At 41.8% G+C, this 20,420-nt stretch overlaps 1 protein-coding gene across 1 annotated transcript; it reads right to left on the reverse strand.

The window, feature by feature from the left end:
- Nucleotides 1-6: 6 nt before the first annotated feature.
- Nucleotides 7-19,682, reverse strand: htr3b (5-hydroxytryptamine (serotonin) receptor 3B). Its single transcript, XM_043676550.2, has 8 exons — nucleotides 19,565-19,682; nucleotides 18,598-18,642; nucleotides 16,196-16,305; nucleotides 14,466-14,635; nucleotides 10,470-10,627; nucleotides 9,082-9,292; nucleotides 6,730-6,939; nucleotides 7-2,178 (listed from the first exon to the last, which is right to left on the reverse strand). The coding sequence occupies exons 1-8, from the start codon at nucleotides 19,670-19,672 to the stop codon at nucleotides 1,895-1,897; spliced, it is 1,296 nt and encodes a 431-aa protein (XP_043532485.2). The 5' UTR covers nucleotides 19,673-19,682; the 3' UTR covers nucleotides 7-1,894.
- Between the last annotated feature and the right edge of the window lie 738 nt (nucleotides 19,683-20,420).

Below are 20,420 nucleotides of genomic sequence, written 5' to 3' on the forward strand. Positions count from 1 at the left end.
TTTAATTTAGAACAAGTTTATTTTTTTCCCATATATTTAGTTAACACATGAGAGTTCCTTTACAAAGGCTAGAAGTGTACATGCAAGCAGGGGTACTCATTTAATACAGGAACATGAGAACATGCCGGATGTGGAAACAACATTGGGGTCAATCTGGCCAGATGCAGTGAGCACAGAGGACTAATCCAGAGTCACTTTTCCTCCCACATCAACACTGAAGCTCTCTCCAATTGTCATATGGGATCTTCTTACAATTTGATTTGATTTGATACATTGTCACATGTACTCAAGTACAAAAGTACAGGAGTTATTTGCTCAGAGGGATATGAACATTTGATACATATATGTTTTTCTTAGCATGAATTGACTCTAAATGAAATGATTACTTCCCAAACCTCTGCATATGATTCAGTTTTGATTTGGTTTCCACCTCACAGTAAAAAATGATGACTAGATATTTAAGGTATTTCATATTTGTTTTATCACATGCCTCACATAAACACCCAGACAGACTATTCTCTGACTGGAGAAATCCCAATTCATCATTTCAGATTTCCAGATCTGAAAACTGAAACACCAAAATCTCAATTGGAATTTGGAAAAAAAAAAATTTGTGACTGAATTTCCCTTGAGGCTGAATGTCAAAAATGGGAAATTCCACAAATTAAGTATTTAAATACAACTATGTTGCAAAAGGTTACTTTACAGAATTGATTGGGAGCAAACCTTAGAATCTAATCTCCTGACTCTAGAAACACCCCCAGCACCATAAGTCTTCCAAGCTCATATATCAATCTTTTTCTTTTAAGATGTCATCTAAAACTTATTTCTTTGACCGAAAGGTTTTGTAACTTGCCCTAATATTTCATAATATGCTTAATGATAACACTCCGTTGTGAAACACCTTAAGATATTTTTACTGTATCAAAGCTGCCACATAAATGCAAGCTGTTGTTGCATACTAATGGTGTATGTTGTTAACTGAATATCTATTATACTTAATTATATGCAGGTGGAAGCATAAATTGGGGTTTCACATGGGCATATATGAAGTGACACTCATTAAAATGTCATGTAAGGAGATATATGCTAGAATGTTTCACTTTGTGGATAAGTACAAGACTGAATAAAAGTTGGCTTGTGTTGTATTGTTTAATTGGCTGGGTTTCCAGATTATAGCGTGGGTAGGTAGCCACAGGCACATCTGTGTTTTACCTGCTGCAGTCACAATGCACCAGAGCAACAATGTGTTTCATCCTAGTACTTCCCCTTACACTGAGATGTGCTGCAGCTACATGATTGGTTTGTGATGTTATTGGTTACATCATCTTTGACCACTCACAAGGATACAGGTGACAGCTAGAATTTGAGACTGAAAAGAAAATCAAAGCAAAGCAAAGCAAATTGGTTTCAAGATAAATGTAAGCACTTTTAGCTGAATTGACTTTAAATTTTGGAATTACCTCCATGATTTTCCTCATATTTCTCGTGTCCATTAAAATGCTTGTTAAAAGTAGTGTCTCTGACCAGGATTTTAGTCACTTGTCTTTCAGTGAAATGCTTTGGGATGTTTCACGATATTAAAAGTGCTGGAGAAATTGACTTATTTGGTGTCATTGTTATACTGGCTGATCTCCAATGAGATGAAAAAAGAAACGTGCAAATGCCTAACCAACTTCTCAAATCATCTTGGGGTCTAATCACAAATGGACTATTTGGACTGAACACATTCTTCACTCAGCAGCAGACCCTTCCTCTTTCAAGTTAGCTTCCTCCCAAAATCCCAGGTAGTCCAAATTTTAGCAAACAGAACAAGAAACATTGGAAAGGGGCAAATGCAGAATGACTGTTTTGGTGGTTCAGCCTGCAGTCTCTGAGCTTTAATACTTCAGGTCTAAGGGTTACTCCATATCAGCCAGAGGGTACTCATTGTAATGGTGTAAACTCCAAGTATCACCAAATACACACGGAAAAGAAATGTATCAAATCTGTAACAAAATGTCAGCCAGTCATTCTTAGGATTGGTCGGATCTTCTAGCTGATACAAGTAGAATTTGATTGAAGAAATCTCCTTTAGTATCTCTTTCACAGGGAGCTCTTTGATCTGCAAAGCTTGGGCCTCTTGGTTGAGAATTTTATCTTGATGTTGTCCAGGAGTTTCGGTATCGCTGTCAGAAACTTGGTTATAGAGGAAAGACAAGAACAGTTAAGCACGTTTTAGATTCTGTAGAAACAGAAGGGCACCACTCGCCCCCTTGAATATCATGCAAGTGGAAGTGTTGGTGTTGGACTGGGGTGGACAAATTCAGAAGTTACATGACACCAGGTTATAGTCCAACAGGTTTATTTGAAATCACAAGCCTTCAGAGCACTGCCCCTTTGTGAAGTGAAGTGAAAGGAAGCACCTGTGCGCTGTGACTTCAAATGAATCTTTTGGACTATAACCTGGTGTCATGTGACTTCTGGCTTTGAATAGCTTCCGCTTGACATTGAGGTCATGCCTGTTGTGCCTATCTCCATCACTTTACCTGCATTGATTTCATAGCATTCCATACATTTTCTAAACACAAATGACATCCAGAGAAATCAGAGTTAACATTTGGGATGAGTGACCTTTCTTCAGAGTTCTAAGAAAGGGTCACTCGACCTGAAAGGTTATCTCTTATTTCTCTCCACATATGCTCTAAGACCTGCTGAGCTTTTCCAGCAAATTCTGCTTTTGTTTCTGGTTTTCAACATCCGCAGTTCTTTGAGTTTTTACAAATGTTATCAATCTTCATTTTGAAGTTTTCAATTAACTCCTGGCCATAACAGCTTCCTGGAGGAGAGATTTTCACCTACTCCTTATTTGAGGAAGGGCTTCCTGACCTTACCACTTTGCTTTAATTTTAATTAGATTAGATTAGATTAGATTACAGTGTGGAAACAGGTCCTTCGGCCCAACAAGTCCACACCGACACGAAACCCACCCATACCCCTACATTTACCCCTTACCTAACACTACAGGCAATTTAGCATGGCCAATTCACCTGACCCTGCACATCTTTGGACTGTGGGAGGAAACCGGAGTACCCGGAGGAAACCCACGCAGACACGGGGAGAACGTGCAAACTCCACACAGTCAGTCGCCTGAGGCGGGAATTGAACCCGGGTCTCTGGCGCTGTGAGGCAGCAGTGCTAACCACTGTGCCACCGTGCCGCCCACTAATCTTTTGCCTCTTTGTTTGGGACCCCCAATCCATCACAAGAAATCTTTTCTCTTAGTTTATTCTAATATTTAATTATGGGTATGTGCCTATTTAAAGGCATTGCTTTTATGACTCTTTTGACATCTTCTGAAATTTCATGAGCTAATGAAGTAGACAAATGAGAGATAGGCTTCAGGCTGTTGGGCCAAAGCTTCCTCAGCAATGTAAATTCCATTTACCAGTGCTTCAACCAGATCAGTACCAGTGCTGAATGTCAAGTATGGTTCTATTGGTAGCATTTCTTCTGTGAGCTAGAAGGTTATGAGTTCAAATCCCATTTCCACTACAGAGAGCCTGATTTATAGAATGCCTGTTCTAATGAACATGATCTCACACAGATTTTAAAGGCTCAACATGTAAACATTTCCTGTGCTTACGAATAGCTACTTTACATCATTCTGCATTCTCCAAGTGCACACAAATCGACCTGTGAATGGACTCTGGAATGGAACCCATTGCCAATCTGCGGACTGCCTGTACTTAGCACAAAATCTTGGTTACACTGTTTTGCAGTATAGAGGGCTTGCTGCACACTGTCAGAGGTGCTAGCCTTTAGTCTAAACATTAAGTGGATGTCCTGACTGCCCTTCCAGGTAGACATTTTGAAGAGGTTTTCCCATGTACTTTGATGAGGTACAGGAAAACCTTCCCTAGAGTCCTGGTCACCATCTATCCTTCACTTAACATTTGATAAAATAGCTCAGCAGATCATTTGTCACAATTTGTTTGTGGGAGGTTGACATGTGCAGGGTCACAGTTACATTTCCCTACATTACTTCAAAATTACTTTGTTGTCCTAAAGGCCTCTAGGAAATTATGAGGATGTGGAAGTGGCTATATAAATGCAAATACTTTTTGAAAATGTCTGCTTTTTTGACACTCAAACTAGGTGGAAGTAAAGTTCCAAATATTTATTCAACCAGTGGTTACTAATCTTCCAGGATTGTGCAGAGATTGTTTTCCAGGGCCCTGGTACAAGCAAACGCCAGGATAATCAAATGACAGGGAGACTAAATCTCCGAAAGAAATCTCCTTGAGCAATTATTTATTCAATAATGATCAGGCTCTGAATTCTGGGTTGCCATTGTAGTCTTCTCATTTTGAAGAGTGGAGGAGAGCTCATCTTTTAACTATAAAGCTGTGCCTGTCCAACCTTTCTGCTGGCAGGTATGAAGATGACAATGGAAAGAGAGAATATTTCATGACCTCTCAGTTTATTCATCCGCTTGTGAATCCTTTCATTGCAACTCTAAGAGGGAAAGTGCGAAGATAAAGAAATGAGATGTCCTTTGACTTGGCAAGATAGTCCCAAGAACCCAGCTCCACCCAGCTTTAGGAATGATTCAATCTCTTGCACAGCTTCCTCAAAGACAATTCCCTGGAATGTCTTGGCTTTGGATGTAAACTGCCACTGGGACTACCTTTTGAGAGTACACATGTCATGACAAATCTGACACCTGTTTTCATTCTCACACCCTCTGGGAAGTAATTGTTTCAGAGATTTTCCAGAGTTGCTTCAAGTTCTAGGAGAACATTGGTCTCTGGTAATTTAGCTCTCAAAATGAGCAGTAGTGGAAGTTTGACAAGCTGTCCAAGCTCTTCCCCCATCTGAACCAACTCCCCCATTCCCATTTTCCTTCTCAGCTCTGCCACCATTATCCTACGGGGTTAAAGAGAGTTAAATATCAGGCAAGATTCCTGCTCCTAATTCCAATCCAAACAGCCCTGATAGTAATATCCAATCCTGCCAATTACTGCTCCATCTGTTTACTCTCGATTATCAGGCAAGTGATGGAAATTGTTGCCAATAGCGCTATCAAGCAGCACATGTTTAGTAACAACCCGCCCACTGATGTCCAGTATGCGTTCTGCTAGGACCACTAAGCTCCTGACCTCATTACAGCCTTGGCTCAAAAATTGAATAAAAGAGCTGAATTCAAGAGGGAGGTGAGAGTGACAGTCCCATGACATCAAGGACACATTTAACTGAGTGTGCGGTCAAGGAGCCCTAGCAAAATCAGAATCAATGGCTATCATGGGAAAACTTTCTGGTGGTTAGAGTCAGATTTGGCACATAGGAGGAGGATTGTGGTTGTTGGAGGTCAGTTATCTCGGGTCCAGGACATCACTACAGGAGTACTTCTGGGAAATGACCTAAATAATCTTCCTTCGGACTAGTTGGACCGAAGGGTCTGTGTCCGTGCTGTACATTTGTATGATCATGACTATGACTATGACTCTATGAAGTCGGAATTGGGGATTTTCACTGATGACTGCACAACGTTCAGTGCTATTTGCAATTCCTCAGCTATTGAAGCTGTCCATAGCCAAATGCAACAAGACCTGGACAATATCCAGGTTTGGGCTGACAAGTGGCAAGTAACATTCGTACCATACAAATGCTGGGTAATGACCATCTCCAATAAGAAAATCGAACCATCATCCCTTGATATTCAATGGCATTGCCATCGCTGAGTGCTACACTATCAACATTGTGGGGTTTACCATTGACCAGAAACTGAATTTAACAAGCCATATAAACACAGTGGCTCCAAGAGCAGGCCAGAGCTGGGAATTCTGCAGCAAGTAACTCACCTCCTGAAGCCCCAAACCTATTTACCATCTACAAGGCACAGATCTGGAGTGTATTAGAAGACTTGACAGCACTCAAGAGGGACAAAGCTTCTCACTTGATTGATACAACATCCATAAACATTCAGTTCCACTGATGATACTCAATGGCAGCAGATAGACTATCTATAAGATGCATTGCAGAAGTTCACCAAGGTTCCTGGGCAGCACCTTCCAAATCAATGACCATTATAATCTAGAAAGACAAGGGCAGCAGATAAATGGGAAACCAGCCGCAAGTTCCTATCCAAGTCATGCACCATCCTGACATTTGAAATATATTGTCGTTCCTTCAGTGTCATTGGGTCAAAACCCTAAAAGCATTGGTGACCTACCTATAGCATATAGACTCATTACATTCTCAAGGGCAACTAGGATGGGCATAGCCAGTGATGCTTATGTCCCTAGTTAGATCGGAACTTGGATTGTATTTGTGATGACTATAACAAAACAATAGCCAGTTGACCCACCCAAGGGTACAGAGAGGATGGATGGTATGAGCTGCCAGCGGAAGTGGTTGAGATGGGTACATTAACAACATTTGGAAGGTATTTGGATAAATATGTGGATGGAAAAGGTTTAGAAGGATATGGGTCAAGTGCAGGGAAATGGAGTTGGAGTGGATGAATATTGTAGTCAGCATGGACCAGTTTGGGCCAAAGGGCCTGTCTCCGTGCTGTATGACTCAATGAGTGATAGTAGTCACTTGTGGGCAGTCGTAAAGAATAAGTGTGCCACATAGCTCAGGAAGAAGACAAGAATAGGGACAAAAGTGGATAAGTTGGGAACTTGTGTGGAAACTAGGAGCAAAGTAAAAGACAAATTGTTGAAACAGTATAAGAGTTCTCACCACTGTCATCACAGATGCCCTCTTGGGTCTTAAGTGAAGTGCAGAAACTGTCTGTGGTGCTCCGATTTGAAGAAATCAGCTTCGAGACACAACACTTGGAGACAGCAGTCATGGGTTCAGCTTCCTCATTCATGCTCAGGAGCTTGGTAATTAGAATCGATTCAATCAAGCTGATCACAAGAAGGGCCATACAGACAGCAAAGAACACACCTGAGAATGGGAGATCAAAGGCAGATGTTTGGGTTTAAACAAGTATAGGAATATACATGCTCATAATTTGGCATTTTTATTTCCTGTTACCTCATGGATATGCAGATGTAGGTTTTAACTTTAAATTCATTTCAGTGACCCTCCTTCCTGACAGTCAGAAGGAGTTTGGGAGAGACTGCTGTCTGGTGAAGATGAGTCTAGGGAACCGAAGGAGAGATTATAAAGGGAGCAAGGTGGTGGTCAGGTAAGTATGTGTGGTTACAGCAGAGGAAGATACCACAGTGTCTCCAGGTATGCTTGGACCACAAGGAGGAAGTGAGGACTGCAGAAGCTGGAGATCAGAGGTGCTGGAAAAGCTAAGCCGGTCAAGTAGCATCTGAGGATCAGGAGAGTCGATGTTTTAAGCATAAGCCCTTCATCATTCCTGATGAAGAAGTTATGCTGGAAACATTGACTCTCCTACATCTCGAGTGCTGCCTGACTGACTTGTGCTTTTTGACTCTGCTGTAAAGAGATTCATATGAAAGATCTACAAAGTTTCTTCCACCTGTTTTTCCTGAGGCCTACGAGCCTGGGCTATCATCAGCTACAAATTAAAATCACGCAAAAATGGAGTTACACAACCTCCCTTCACTGACTGACCAACACCCTAGCAGTCTATGCAGTCCTCAGATTGTGAACGAGTTCTGTTCTGGAGTCTGCTCGCAATTTGATTTGTACGCAAAACAGAATATTATGCAGAACAATGTAAAGCAGCTGTTTATAAGTACAGGAGATGTTTGTATGTCGGGTCTTCAATATTACTTCCCTGTATGGGATCATATTTGTAAGTATGAGTCCTTACTTATTCATTCATGGGAATGTGGGCATCATTGGCTGGGTTAGCATTTATTGCTCGTCCCTAGTTGTCCTTGAGAATGTGGTGGTGAGCTGCAGTCCAAGTGCTATTGACTGATTGACCCACAATGCCCTGAGGGAGGAGATTCCAGGATTTTGACCCAGTGACAGAGAAGGAACGGTGATATATATATCTGAGTCAGAATGCTGAGTGGCTGGAGGGGATACCTGCAGGTGGTGGTGTTCCCATGTATCTGCTGCCTTTGTCCTGCACCCTGGAAGTGGTCATGCGTTTGGAAGGGCTTGTGCAAGGATTCTTGGTGAGTGAATCGTATAGGTTGTACACACTACTGGTACTGAGCGTCGGTGGTGGAAGGAGTGGATGCTTGTGGATGTACTACCAATCAAGCGAGCTGCTTTGTCCAAGATGGTGACAAGGTTCTTGAATGTTGTTGGAGCTGCCTCTATCCAGGCAAGTGGGGAGTATTTCATCTCTCTCTCTCCTGACTTGTGCTTATAGGTGTTGGACAGGCTTTGGGGAGTCAGGAGGTGAGTTACTCGCCACAGTATTCCCAGTCTCTGACCTGCTCTTGTAGCCATTGTGTTTACATGGTGACCCCAGGATGAGCTTCTGGGCAATGGTGACCCTCGGGATGTTGATAAATCAAGGATTCAGTGATGTAACACCATTGAATATCAAGGGGCAGTGGTAAGATTGTCTTTTTTTGGAGATGGCCATTTTCTTGCATTTGTGTGACACAAATGTTACTTGCCACTTTTCAGCCCAAGCCTGGATATTATCCAGATCTTGTTGCATTTGAACTTGGGCTGCTTTGGTATCTGAGGAGGGTAGCTACGGGTGGGAAATAATAGATGGCTAGCCAGCGATACTCACATCCCATGTATGAATTAAGGAAATGGAAATTGGGGAACCCCTGTACTATGGCGACCTGTCTGCCAACTATGGTTTTCCATTCTCATTTCATCTGAATATTTGGATTGAATTTGAGGAGGAATCTGGGAGGTGAAACGCTAAGAGGTGACTTGCTTCCATGTCCCAAAGTCCTTAATGTATCTGAATGTGGATGTAGAGTGCTCCTTTCTATCTGCCTTTTCATTTTAAAGAATGGCGTGGACAAAGTTAAAAATCACACAACACCAGTGCAACAGGTTTATTTGGAGGCACTAGTTTTCGGAGCACTGTTTCTTCATCAGGTAGTTGTGTGATTTTTAACTTTGTCCGCCCCAGTCCAACACCGGCTCCTCCAAATCATTAATGTGTGGAAAAGACAAGAGCATAATTACCAATGAGGGGCGTAGACATTGCAGTAGCAGGGAGGTCATCACTCAGGTTCATCCGGAACACCGTGTATCCAAGCAGGATGCTGGATTTGAACGTTATTCGCCCACTGCTGTTCGGAGGCAGGAAGTAGCTGGTCACGTCTACCAACATCAGAAATATGCTGGGCAGCAGCAGGCTGACCACGTAAAGCAATGGCCTTCGTCTTATTATGACCTGCAATGCAAAGGGTGCTGAGTAGTTGTAATTTTTGCCACCCTCTTTAACAAAGGGAGGAGGGAAGATTTGCAGAGGTAGCCCCAGGGCCCTGTGGAAATGACCTCCTGATCCCAACCTGTCATTGCAATTTGGATGAGGGCCCATTCAGTGGATCAAAGAATCAAATATTCTTCAAAAATACACAGCTATTTGCTTTTAATTCTGTCACAGAATGCTGGTAAGGCCAGCATTTTATAGCCAGTCCCTAATTGCCTTGAACTCAGCAGTTTGCTCAGCCATTTGAAGGGCAGTTAAGAGCCAATCACATTACTGCAGTTGCAGTAGGCCAGGCCAGGTAAGGAAGGCAAATGTCCCTTCCCTAAAAGGGGCATGAGTGAACCAAATGGGTGTGTACAACAATTATTTAATAGTCACCATTACTGAGACTAGTCAATTCCAGATTTAATTAGTTGAATTTAAGGTCCATGTGCTACCAGGCTGAGATGAGAACCCATGACCCAGGTTTGCTAGATTACTAGTCCAGTGGCAACACCATTAAGCCATCATCAACTCCACACTTATCCTCACCTGGGTTAATTATTTAACTGGTAAAATATTTGGAGACTTTTAGACGTTCTGAAAGAAGACTCAAGCCAGGACTCCATGGAGGCTTCAAGGGGATAAAGGAAAGGGTTCCCTGGGGAAGGTTTGGGAGAACATCCTTTCCACTCTAAAGCAGTCCCTAAGTAGGTAGGTGTGTGAGCATGTGTGTGTACATGCCTGCAGGTGTGTACGTGCACATGTGTCCACACGCATATCTGTATGTGCGTATGTATACGTGTGTGCATGTCCCTGTGTGTGATAGTACATATGCATATGTGTGTGTCTGTGCATATGGGTTGACTATTGCCCATGTCTCTCCCTCAGCCATCCACTGTCAGCTCAAAGATGAAAATGAAGTAAAATCCTGTTGGAATGGTATAAATTCTTGTTGTAGTGGCTCAGTTACACCATCTCATGGCCAAGGACTTCTATAGCTTCCCCGCTCTCCACCCCCCAACTCCCCAGCAACCCCCGTATTAATGGGAGATTTTGAAATTGTTCAAGGTGAATGCATTAAGTTCAGAATAATAACTAAGTAGTGTCTCCAGTTTTTCTGCACACAGCGTGACCATGAACGCTCACATTCACTTACATTAAACTGAATTTGAGCATATTCCCTCCCTTCATTATACAACGTCTCATATTTGGATGGTACAGAGAGGAGTTCCCATTCACCGTCATCTACAAACGCACTGGTGTTATTCTCAATCTCTTCATGGCTTCTCCAAAGCTTGAGATTGATGTCATTTACTGCAAAACAAAAGGAGAGAGAGGTGGCAGCTGAGTGAATATCCTATGAGGAAATATTGTCAGGGCTACAGGGAAGTGGCACCAGACGGATTACTCTTTTAGAGAGCCATTACAGGCGCAATGGGCCGAATGACCTCCGTCTGTACCGTAAACGTTCCGTGAATCTATAACTGAACTGAGTTTGCACAGTGACGAGAATGACTGTTGCATAATCTAAGTGTTTTCTTGAGGGAGCAAAATAACCAGAGTCAAGACTTCTAATGAAAAGAAACCCCTGTGAAGACATTCCTGGACATGAAACCTTTAAAGAAATGGTTTAATGTCTCTTTCTGAGTCAGCAGAGTATCCTATGTTCACTGCTTCTGGTTGTTGAAAGGAGCAGAAATAAATCCGATATCATTCTTAAGCAATAGGAAGCAGCTGTCTTTCGAAAGATGGTGCTGCAGGATGCAAAACAAAATACTCTATGCAACAATTTTTTTTAAAAAATGGTTATTTAATGTGAAGTTGGTCTCTTCCTTATAGCATCCCTCTCTCTCTCTTTCTCACTTTCCAATCAGCCTCCCAATCTTTCTCTAATCTTCCCGTCACTCCCAGGAAAAAAGGGATGCTGGTTCCCAGTGAATACCAGCACCCATTCCCGGTACATGGGTGGCCCTTTCTTCTGGTCCAACTTTTGTCTTACTCCTGTTGGGACCCCAGCCTCTGCCTGAACTTCCTCATTGGCGGTGTATTTGCTGCTGGTAACTCTCGGCATTTATCGCGAAAGTAAACTTACAGGGTATTGTTGCTGCAACTGCGCAAAGCATTAGGGAGACTGCATCTGGAATATTGTGGACAGTTCTGACTCACCTTACTTGAAGAGGGATGTAGTTGCTTTGGAGGTAGGTCAGATCAGGTTCACTAGATTGGTTCCAGAGATGGGAGATTTGTCTTATGAAGAGAGATGGAGCAGTTTAGCCCTACACTCTCAGGGGTTTGGAAGAATGACAGGAGATCTAATTGAGATACATAAGATGCTGAAGGGAATTAGCAATGTAGATGTAGAGAGGATGTTTTGCCAAATGTGGCAAGCGAGAATGAGACGTCATAGTTTGTTTATTTATTGATTCATTCATGGGATGTGGGTGTTGCTGGCATTTGAAGATCTAGGACCCCTCAAGAGTGGCTTCTTGGTTTGAGATCGGTCAAAAGAATCGACAAATGCGGTTTATTCAAGTTAGCAAGGGTCATTAGTTTATTGAATTAAGGTATCGTGACGCAATTCTATCCAGCAACACAGAGATTGAACCTTCTGTGTTCCTTGGTGAAGTTGTGCAATTATATTTGAAAATTACACATTATTTATATGTTTCTTTAGTAATAGTACAACCTTAATCACAAGAAAGACCAATCACATATAATAAGGTGACATGATTTACAGCAAGTTAATCCAATGATGTTTACTGGGAAAGGGTTCTTAATTACAAAAAAGTCCAATCAACTATAATATGGTGATATGATTGAAGACAGGCTAATCCAATGGTATTTTCTTTAAGAAGGATATCTGATTTATGTAAATTGTCATGCCATGTATTAGTTCAAGGTTAGTTCAAATGGTCAATTAATGTGTCAGTATTCATCTTATGAAAACTCTATTGTCCTCTTAGTAGCATTTATTGCAAATCCCTAACTATCAAGTTAAGTATCAACCACATAGCTGTGAGTCTGGAGTCATATGTAGGCCAGACCAGGTAAAGATGGCAGTTTCCTTCCCTAAAGGACATTAGTGAACCAGATAATTGCTTTCGTGGTCATGTTAGACTCTTCATGCCAGATTGTTTTTATTGAATTCAAATTCCACCATCTGTCATGGCAGGATTTGAACTTGGGCCCACAGAACATTACCTGGGGTCTTTGGATTAACAGTCCAGTGCTAATACAACTAGGCCATCACCTCTCCACAGGCAACTTAAAATTGAGATGAGTGCGAGTTACTTCTCTCAAAGGGTCGTGAATCGGTGGAACTCACTATCGCAGAGTGTGATGGATAGTGACACACTGAGTAAATTTGAAGGAGGAGAGAGACATATTTTCAACTAATGAGTTGAATAGTTATAGAGAACAGGCCGGAGAGTGGAGGTGAAGTGGCGATGAAATCAGCCATGATCGTATTGAATGGCAGAGCAGACTGGAAAGGCTGAGTGGCCTGCTTCTGTTCTTTGCACACAGAAAGCTGTGATGTCACCGCCCCATGTGCAGATCCTCACTGAGGCCTGTCCTGTGCTGGTCAGCTGACCTCTTGGGGCCCTACCTGCCACTTTAGACATTATGAATAATCACTCCGTTCTGATTTCATCGCCACTCCGTTTTGGGCGGCACGGTGGCACAGTGGTTAGCACTGCTGCCTCACAGCGCCAGAGACCCGGGTTCAATTCCCGACTCAGGCGACTGACTGTGTGGAGTTTGCACGTTCTCCCCGTGTCTGTGTGGGTTTCCTCCGGGTGCTCCGGTTTCCTCCCACAGTCACAAAGATGTGCAGGTCAGGTGAATTGGCCATGCTAAATTGCCCGTAGTGTTAGGTAAAGGGGTAAATGTAGGGGAATGGGTGGGTTGCGCTTCGGCGGGTCGGTGTGGACTTGTTGGGCCGAAGGGCCTGTTTCCACACTGTAAGTAATCTAATCTAATCTATATATAGTAGCAATGTTCTCTCATTAAAATCTAGATGGGCTTTTCATCATTCATTTGTCACGGAATAGTTGTCCTTTCTCTCAATCATAAAGGTCTGACAGGAATAAGTTGTGGCATTTTTTAAAAAAAGTCTGTATTCCTCATAAGTGCTGATAGAAGTATATGAAATTATGAGAGGCATGGATAGGGTGGATAGTCAGAGTCTCTTTCCCAGGTTGGAAATGTCAATTATTAGGGGGCACAGGTTTAAGGTGAGAGGGAGAAAGTTTAATGGAAATGTGTGAGGCAGTTTTTTTTAAATGCGGAGGGTGATAGGTGCCTGAAATGTGTTGCCCGAGGAGGTGGTAGAAGCATATAAATGTCTACATGTTTAAGGCATATTTTGACAGAAACATGAATATGCAGAGAATAGAGGGTGATGGACGATGTACAGGTAAATGGGATTAGGTCAGAACAGCATCATGGTCAGCACAGGCATGGTGGGCCAAATGGCCTGCTCCTGTGCTGTACTATGTTCTATGTATTTTAAATCTGGTTATTGATCCACCTGCTAGTGAAAGCAGTTTCTCCCTGTCGACTCAATCTAAACCCCACATTACTTTCTAAAAAGATGTAGCAATTCCAAATTCAATTTAAAGTCCCGATTGGACTTCGATAGAAATCTTTACAACAATGTGACATTGCTGATCCAACTATAGGCTGGTTTGAGGATCTACTATTTGCCTCTGCCCAATGACAATTGATTAAAGGCTTCAAACAACTCTGCATTATCAACTTCCAATTTCACACAGTCTTAATTTCTTATTTACTTTTGACCAAAAGGTACACGCTGTTGTTGCTCGGTAAAATAACAAGTCCTTCAGAAATGGAGGGTTTGGAAAGGTACTGATTAACCACATGCATTTCCTTGAGAGTGTGAGGGAACAAGGCTTGAAGCACAGCTGTGAGAGATTATATGATAAAAGAATGCTGAAACTCTGGAATTCCCTTCCAAAACCTCTCCATCTCAGTTCCCACTCTTAAGTTGCACCTTAAAAATTATCTTTGATTGAGTTTCTGGTCAGCTCAGCATTAAATCTTGTCTGATAATGCTCCTGTCATGTTTAGCTATGTTAAAGACACAATGTAAATGCAAGTTGCTGTTGATTATTTTTTCCTCTCTGCTCACCTGTATGCAGCCAGCTACAGAATGTGAAGGTGCAGTTCTGTTTGTCAAATGGGAATGCATATATCTCCAGTCTGCAGGCGGAGACGACTTGTATTGGTTTGTAGTTCTTAATATGCCCCGAGGAATTCACATACACGTAGGGCATGTAAGGTGATCTTCCCACATCAATACTGTGTGAGGAAAAGAACAGGATTGGGTCAATGCATATCCGGCTTACTAATGAATGCCGACAGAAAATCAGGGTATGAGAAACAGTTACAAATAGAGAAACAACGCATGAAGGTGAAGCAAATCAAGAGGCCATAAGAACAACTGTTGAGAAGGAATTAAAAAAAAAATCATTTAGGGGATGTGGTTGACACTGGCCAGGTCAGCAGAGTCACCTCATTGCTATGGCCTGGAGTTATGTGTAGACCAGACTGGATGAGGATGATGGTTACTTTCCATAAATGATGTTAATGAACCAAATGGGTTTTATGGTCAGCTTTAGATTCTTCATTCCAGATCTTAATTGAATTTGAATTTCACCATTTGCCACGGCAAGATTCCGCAACATTATCTGGGTCTCTGGATTAATAATCTAGCAATAACATTATTAGGTCATCCCCTTGAATTGTGATGGATCAAACTTTGCCCTAATGAAGTTTATAATCTGTCACTCAAAATGTAAGTGGCAGGCACAATAAACGTAGAGATAGTAAGCAAGGATCCTAGTGTATTGATGATTGACAATTAGGAAAACTATATTTTTGGCTCAGTGGTTGGAGCTCTTAATGATGAGTCAGAGGTTGAGGGTTCAAGTCCCCTTCCCGGAACCTGAGTAAAATATTGAAGTTGAGGGGAAAGATCCAACAGTACTTCTTGAAATAGTCAAATGCATTCTCCCTGGTGTCCTGGTCAATGCAACTGGCATCAGAAGGATAGTTTGTCTGGTCATTATCACGGTACCATTTGTGGGACCTTGCTACTTATCATTCAAATGCTGAGGGAGGTCTTGTGGCACCATGGTAGTTCTCTGCCTTGTAGACAGATACACTGTGGGTTCCAACCCCACTCCAGGATGTGATCGCTGCAGAAGGTGTTTAATAACATGACAAAACAGGTTGACCATGAGCTTGGTAAATCCTTCTGTTTCCTGGCAACTCAGAACTGTACAGGTGCAGCAGCCTCCCTGTGGTAAAAAGATTCATGGAGTCCTGAAGGTCTACAGCACCAAAGAAAAAGCCCTTTAAGCACATTGAATCTGTGCTGGTCAAAAACAGTCCCTAACTAATTCTAATCCCATTTCTCAGGACTTGGCCCCCAACCTTATATGCCTTGGTACTTTAACAGCACGTCTAAATACATGTTAAATGTGGGGAGGGTTTATGCCTCCACCACCCTTACAGTCAGTGAGTTCCAGATTCCCACTATGCTCTGGTTGAAAAACCTTTTCCTCTCATCTCCTCTAAACCCTCATGAATGCTCCTGCTACAGGCCGTACTTTGTGGAAAGGGTCTGCCTCTCTTCATGCAGCTGCTGGTGTCAGATCCTGCCTGAGGTTCCTACTTTACAACACTGACCGTGCATTAAAGCTGACCACCAAGTGCGCTGGGATGTCGTGAAAGGTGCTATGTAATTACACATCTTCCTTTTTGATTAACTTGTTCAAAAGAAAAAAAAGCACTATTCAATAATAAATAATTAGGGATGAACTTCTTATCTGTTATGCATTATAAACTGTTACTCACAATTCCTGGATTAATACATCAGGGATCCAAATAGATTCAATGGGCAGAGAGATTTCATTGATGCCATCAAAACTTGTAGGATTCCACTTGAGGAACTCATCCATCCATATCTGTTGCAGAAATCAAGGAACCCATGAGAGGAAGCTATGAAATCTTTCTTTCCAATAAACTAATGAAGAGCAGAAACTGCAGGGCATTGTGTTGGAGATATCAATAGCCCCATGTGTTAGTCTGGATTTCAAAGGTTTCCAATGCAATTCCTGGCTCATGTTCTCTATTATTTCATCTTTCAGGGCATAGGGTGACAATTGACCTTGAGTTCGTGATCTTGATCACCATACACTGAAAATTCTGTGGCTCAGAGACCTCAGCACATGTAGATTGTCACTAAGGTTCAGTACTGAAGGAACACTGCACCATTCATAAATTCAGGCAGTACAGAAAAGGCCCTTTGGCCCATTGAGTCTACCACAAAAGTGTGTTAATCCCAATTTCCTGTACTTGTCCCATATTCTTGAATGCTATGATATCTGAAGTGCTCATCCAAATTTTTTTTTTAAAGTTTGTAAGGTTTTCAACCACCACTACCTTCCCAGGCAATGCATTCCAGATGCCCACCTAAAAGGCTTTTTCCCAAATCTCCCAAGTCCCTTATCCTAAACTATGCCCTCTTGTGATTGACCCCTCCACCAGGGGAACAGCTACTCACTTCTCATCCTAACCATACCCCTCATAATATTATACACCTCAATCATGCCCCCCCTTCAGTCCTCTTTGCTCTAAGGAAAACAATACAAACCCATCTAGTCTCGCCTTCTTGCTCAATTTCTCCATCTCAGGCACCATTCTGGTGAACCTCCTCTCTACCCCTTCTGATGCTTTCACATCCTTGCTGTCATGAGGTGACCAGAACTGCACACAGTACTCCAGCTGTGGCCAAACCACTCTGTACAACTCCTACATTACCTCTTTGCTCTTATATTCTATGCCACAACCATTAAAAGTAAGTGTCCCATATGCTTTCATAACTATTCTATTCATGTGCTCTGCCAACTTCAGGAATCTGTGAATAATTACCTCAAGACCCCTCTGTTCCTCTGAGTTACCCAGAGTCCTGCCATTCGTTAAGTACTCCCTTATCTTGTTTCTTCTTCCACAGTGCATCACTTCACACTTATCAGGTTTAAATATCATCTGCTACATCTTCTTCACTATTAATCATTCTACCAATCTTGGTGTCATCTGAAAATCTGCTTAACATCCACCCCACATTTTCATCGATATCATATTTGTAAAAAAAAAATAAGGGTCCCAGGGCTTATCCTTGTGGTACACTACTGAACATTGGCTTCTACCACTAACCCTTTGTCCGATTATTAAGCCAGTTTCTGATCAATCTTGCCAAGTTTCCCTCAATTCCATGTGCTTTAACTTTCACATTGGAGACATTGTCTTATGGATGGAATGTTAACTTGAGGTCTTGTCTGCCCTCTCAGATCCAGGCACATTTTTTCAAAGAAGTTGAGCTGTTTACTTTCCCCTGACTAATGTTTATCATTCTACCAATGTCACAAAACAGATTATCTGGTCATTATCACATTCTTATTTGTCAGAGCTATCTCTATGCAAATCAGCAGCCATGTTTCCTACTTAATATTAATAGCTGCACTTCAATTTGGACTGTAAGATACTTTGAGACATCCCGAGACTCTGAAAGACTTTGTACAACTCAAATCTATCCCACTATCATGTAGTAATGTTATATTTGAGGAGGAGAAGTGGTTAGGAAAAAGAGATATAAATGAGAAATCATGAAGATGCCGAGTGTCCATAATACTATGGTTTTGAGGGCCTAATATTATTGACCAGACTGGAGACTTGAGGCTTATTTGTGTGCAATGCACACATTTTGTTCCTGATATTGACGATCCAGTTTAGGACTGTTTATTAAAGATGTAACCTAAATGAAAATGAGGCAGAAACACATAATTGCAACATAGGATAGCTGAACAGTGCTACTGACACCCACTGTTCATTAGCAATGGATTCCAGTGCACAAGGAGAGAGGAGTGGGTACTCAGTTTTATAATTAGCATCTGTCCGCTGAGAAGCCCTCTCCTTTGAACAGTCAGCCCTAAGAATTTGCTTGTCAGCTCACATCCATTTCTTTGCAGGACCTTTTGTTTCTTAAAGATGAAATTGGAAATATCAGGAGCTTTACTGAGAGAAAGTAATCCTATCATTAATGCTGGCATCTGTCATTCTCAGCCCTCTGCTGCTCCAGGAATATAAAGCTTCAAGCATGAGGAGCACTGCAGGAACATTTAGCTTATTACATTATGTATTTTATGGGTCTGATAGAGATCTCTCGATTCATATTGAATGCCTGATGCTGTACATACCTGCTGGTACCAGATATTTGTCCTCAGCTTTTGGTTCTGGCCATCCTATTTGAAATAGCAAATAAACAGGTTTTTGTTAAGAGCAGAGAAATTTATTCAGATCAATATTTCTGCATATGTTTAATGAGATTCTGTGAGAAAATCAATCAATTTTTTTTTAACCTTACCAGTCAAAATCCAATAACAGTCCAAAAAAATGTGCAGGTTAGGTGAATTGGCCATGCTAAATTGTCCGTAGTGTTAGGTGTAGGGGAATGGGTCTGGGTGGGTTGCTCTTTGGAGGGTCAGTGTGGACTTGTTGGGCTGAAGGGCCTGTTTCCACACTGTAAGTAATCTAACCTAATCTAACCTGGCATTGACAGAGTTTGATGTGATTGGATTATAGTAGTGTCTTCATCATGGACTCTTTAATGCCAGCCAAGGTTCAATGGGTCTTGCCTTTGCGCCAGAAGAATCTGGGTTCAAGCCTATTTCCAGAGACCTGTGCACACAGGCCATTAACCTGAGAGCCCTATCTGCCCCTTCAAAATATTCCCATGAGATTATTTCAAAGAAGGTGTTCTGCCTGGTGTCCAGGCCAGGACAAACACCTCGGTCAACATTACAAAAACAAATCATCTGGTAATTATCACTTGGCTGCTCATGAAGATCAAATTAGCTGCCTTGTGTCATTTGTTATACCCATTAAATACACTTCTACACTATTTTATTGGCTGTAAAACATTTTGGGACATCTCAAGGCTTTGATGTGAGGACTTCAAGAAAATGGAGATGTTCTTTGTAAGCAAAATAACTACACCTTACCTCACATATATAAGAATGCATCTCACCCGAAGATGTTACCTAGTATGGTGACGAAACGTCTGGAAGTGAACCTTCCAGCTCAGTGAGCAAACCTCAACCTGAGCTACAAATCTTAACAAAACTCACATCTTGAGTATAGTTATTTTTAAAGATGAACACTTACCACTTCCAGCACAGCATGAAGGATGAAGTCAATGTATATGGTTGTAGGTTGTGTCCAGTTTTTGACTGGTCGGACTCCCTTGTTATAGTTTGTCAGTAGTTTCTCCATCAGCCGTAGTAGTGTTGAGTTTTGAAGGGATGCAGTATAAGCAAACCCTCCTGAAAATATGCAACATGATAAAGTGATTGGCAAAAGAATGACAGGACAAATGAGGAAAATATGTTTTATGCAGAGAGTCATTAGGATCCTGAATACACAAAGTGAAAAGTGTAGAGGCAGCAGGTACAATACTAAGGTTCAAAGGAGAATAAGTTAATATTTGAAAAGCTAAAAATACTTTTGGCTTTTGGGAAGAAAGGTGGTAGGGGGACTAATTATTTAACTCTTTCAAAGAGCTGACAGCAGCATGATATGCTGAATTTATACACTATTTATTTCACAATTTGTGATGACCCTGATTTAGAAGCAGTACAATAAGGAACATTTGTAGCTGTTTTGAAGTGCCTGCCTTTTAAGACAATGTATCAATTGTCCACTGATCAATTGTGATTTTCTTGGATATTAAGAAATACTGGACCATATGATTTGATGATCATTGGCCTGGAAGCAATGCCAATATAAAAGGAGGCGGTGTTGAGCAGGGACAAAGGAGTGCAGCAGACAAACTTTTCAGAGACAGCAGGAGGAGAGTTGAAGGGTGGAGCTACAGCTACTAACATGATGAGAAAGCAGACAGAGACAGAAGGTGCAACACAGAGAGTCTTTGTGTGGATCAGACACAAATCACTCCCAGAAAGCATATGGCTTTACTTGGAGGCTATGGACCAGCCGGTTAAAATGGTCTTAAACCTGGAAA

Source organism: Chiloscyllium plagiosum, unplaced genomic scaffold (genome assembly GCF_037043375.1).
Source record: "Chiloscyllium plagiosum isolate Xiang-an unplaced genomic scaffold, Cpla_swu_hap1 HiC_scaffold_29, whole genome shotgun sequence".
In the NCBI taxonomy this organism is placed as follows: domain Eukaryota; kingdom Metazoa; phylum Chordata; class Chondrichthyes; order Orectolobiformes; family Hemiscylliidae; genus Chiloscyllium; species Chiloscyllium plagiosum.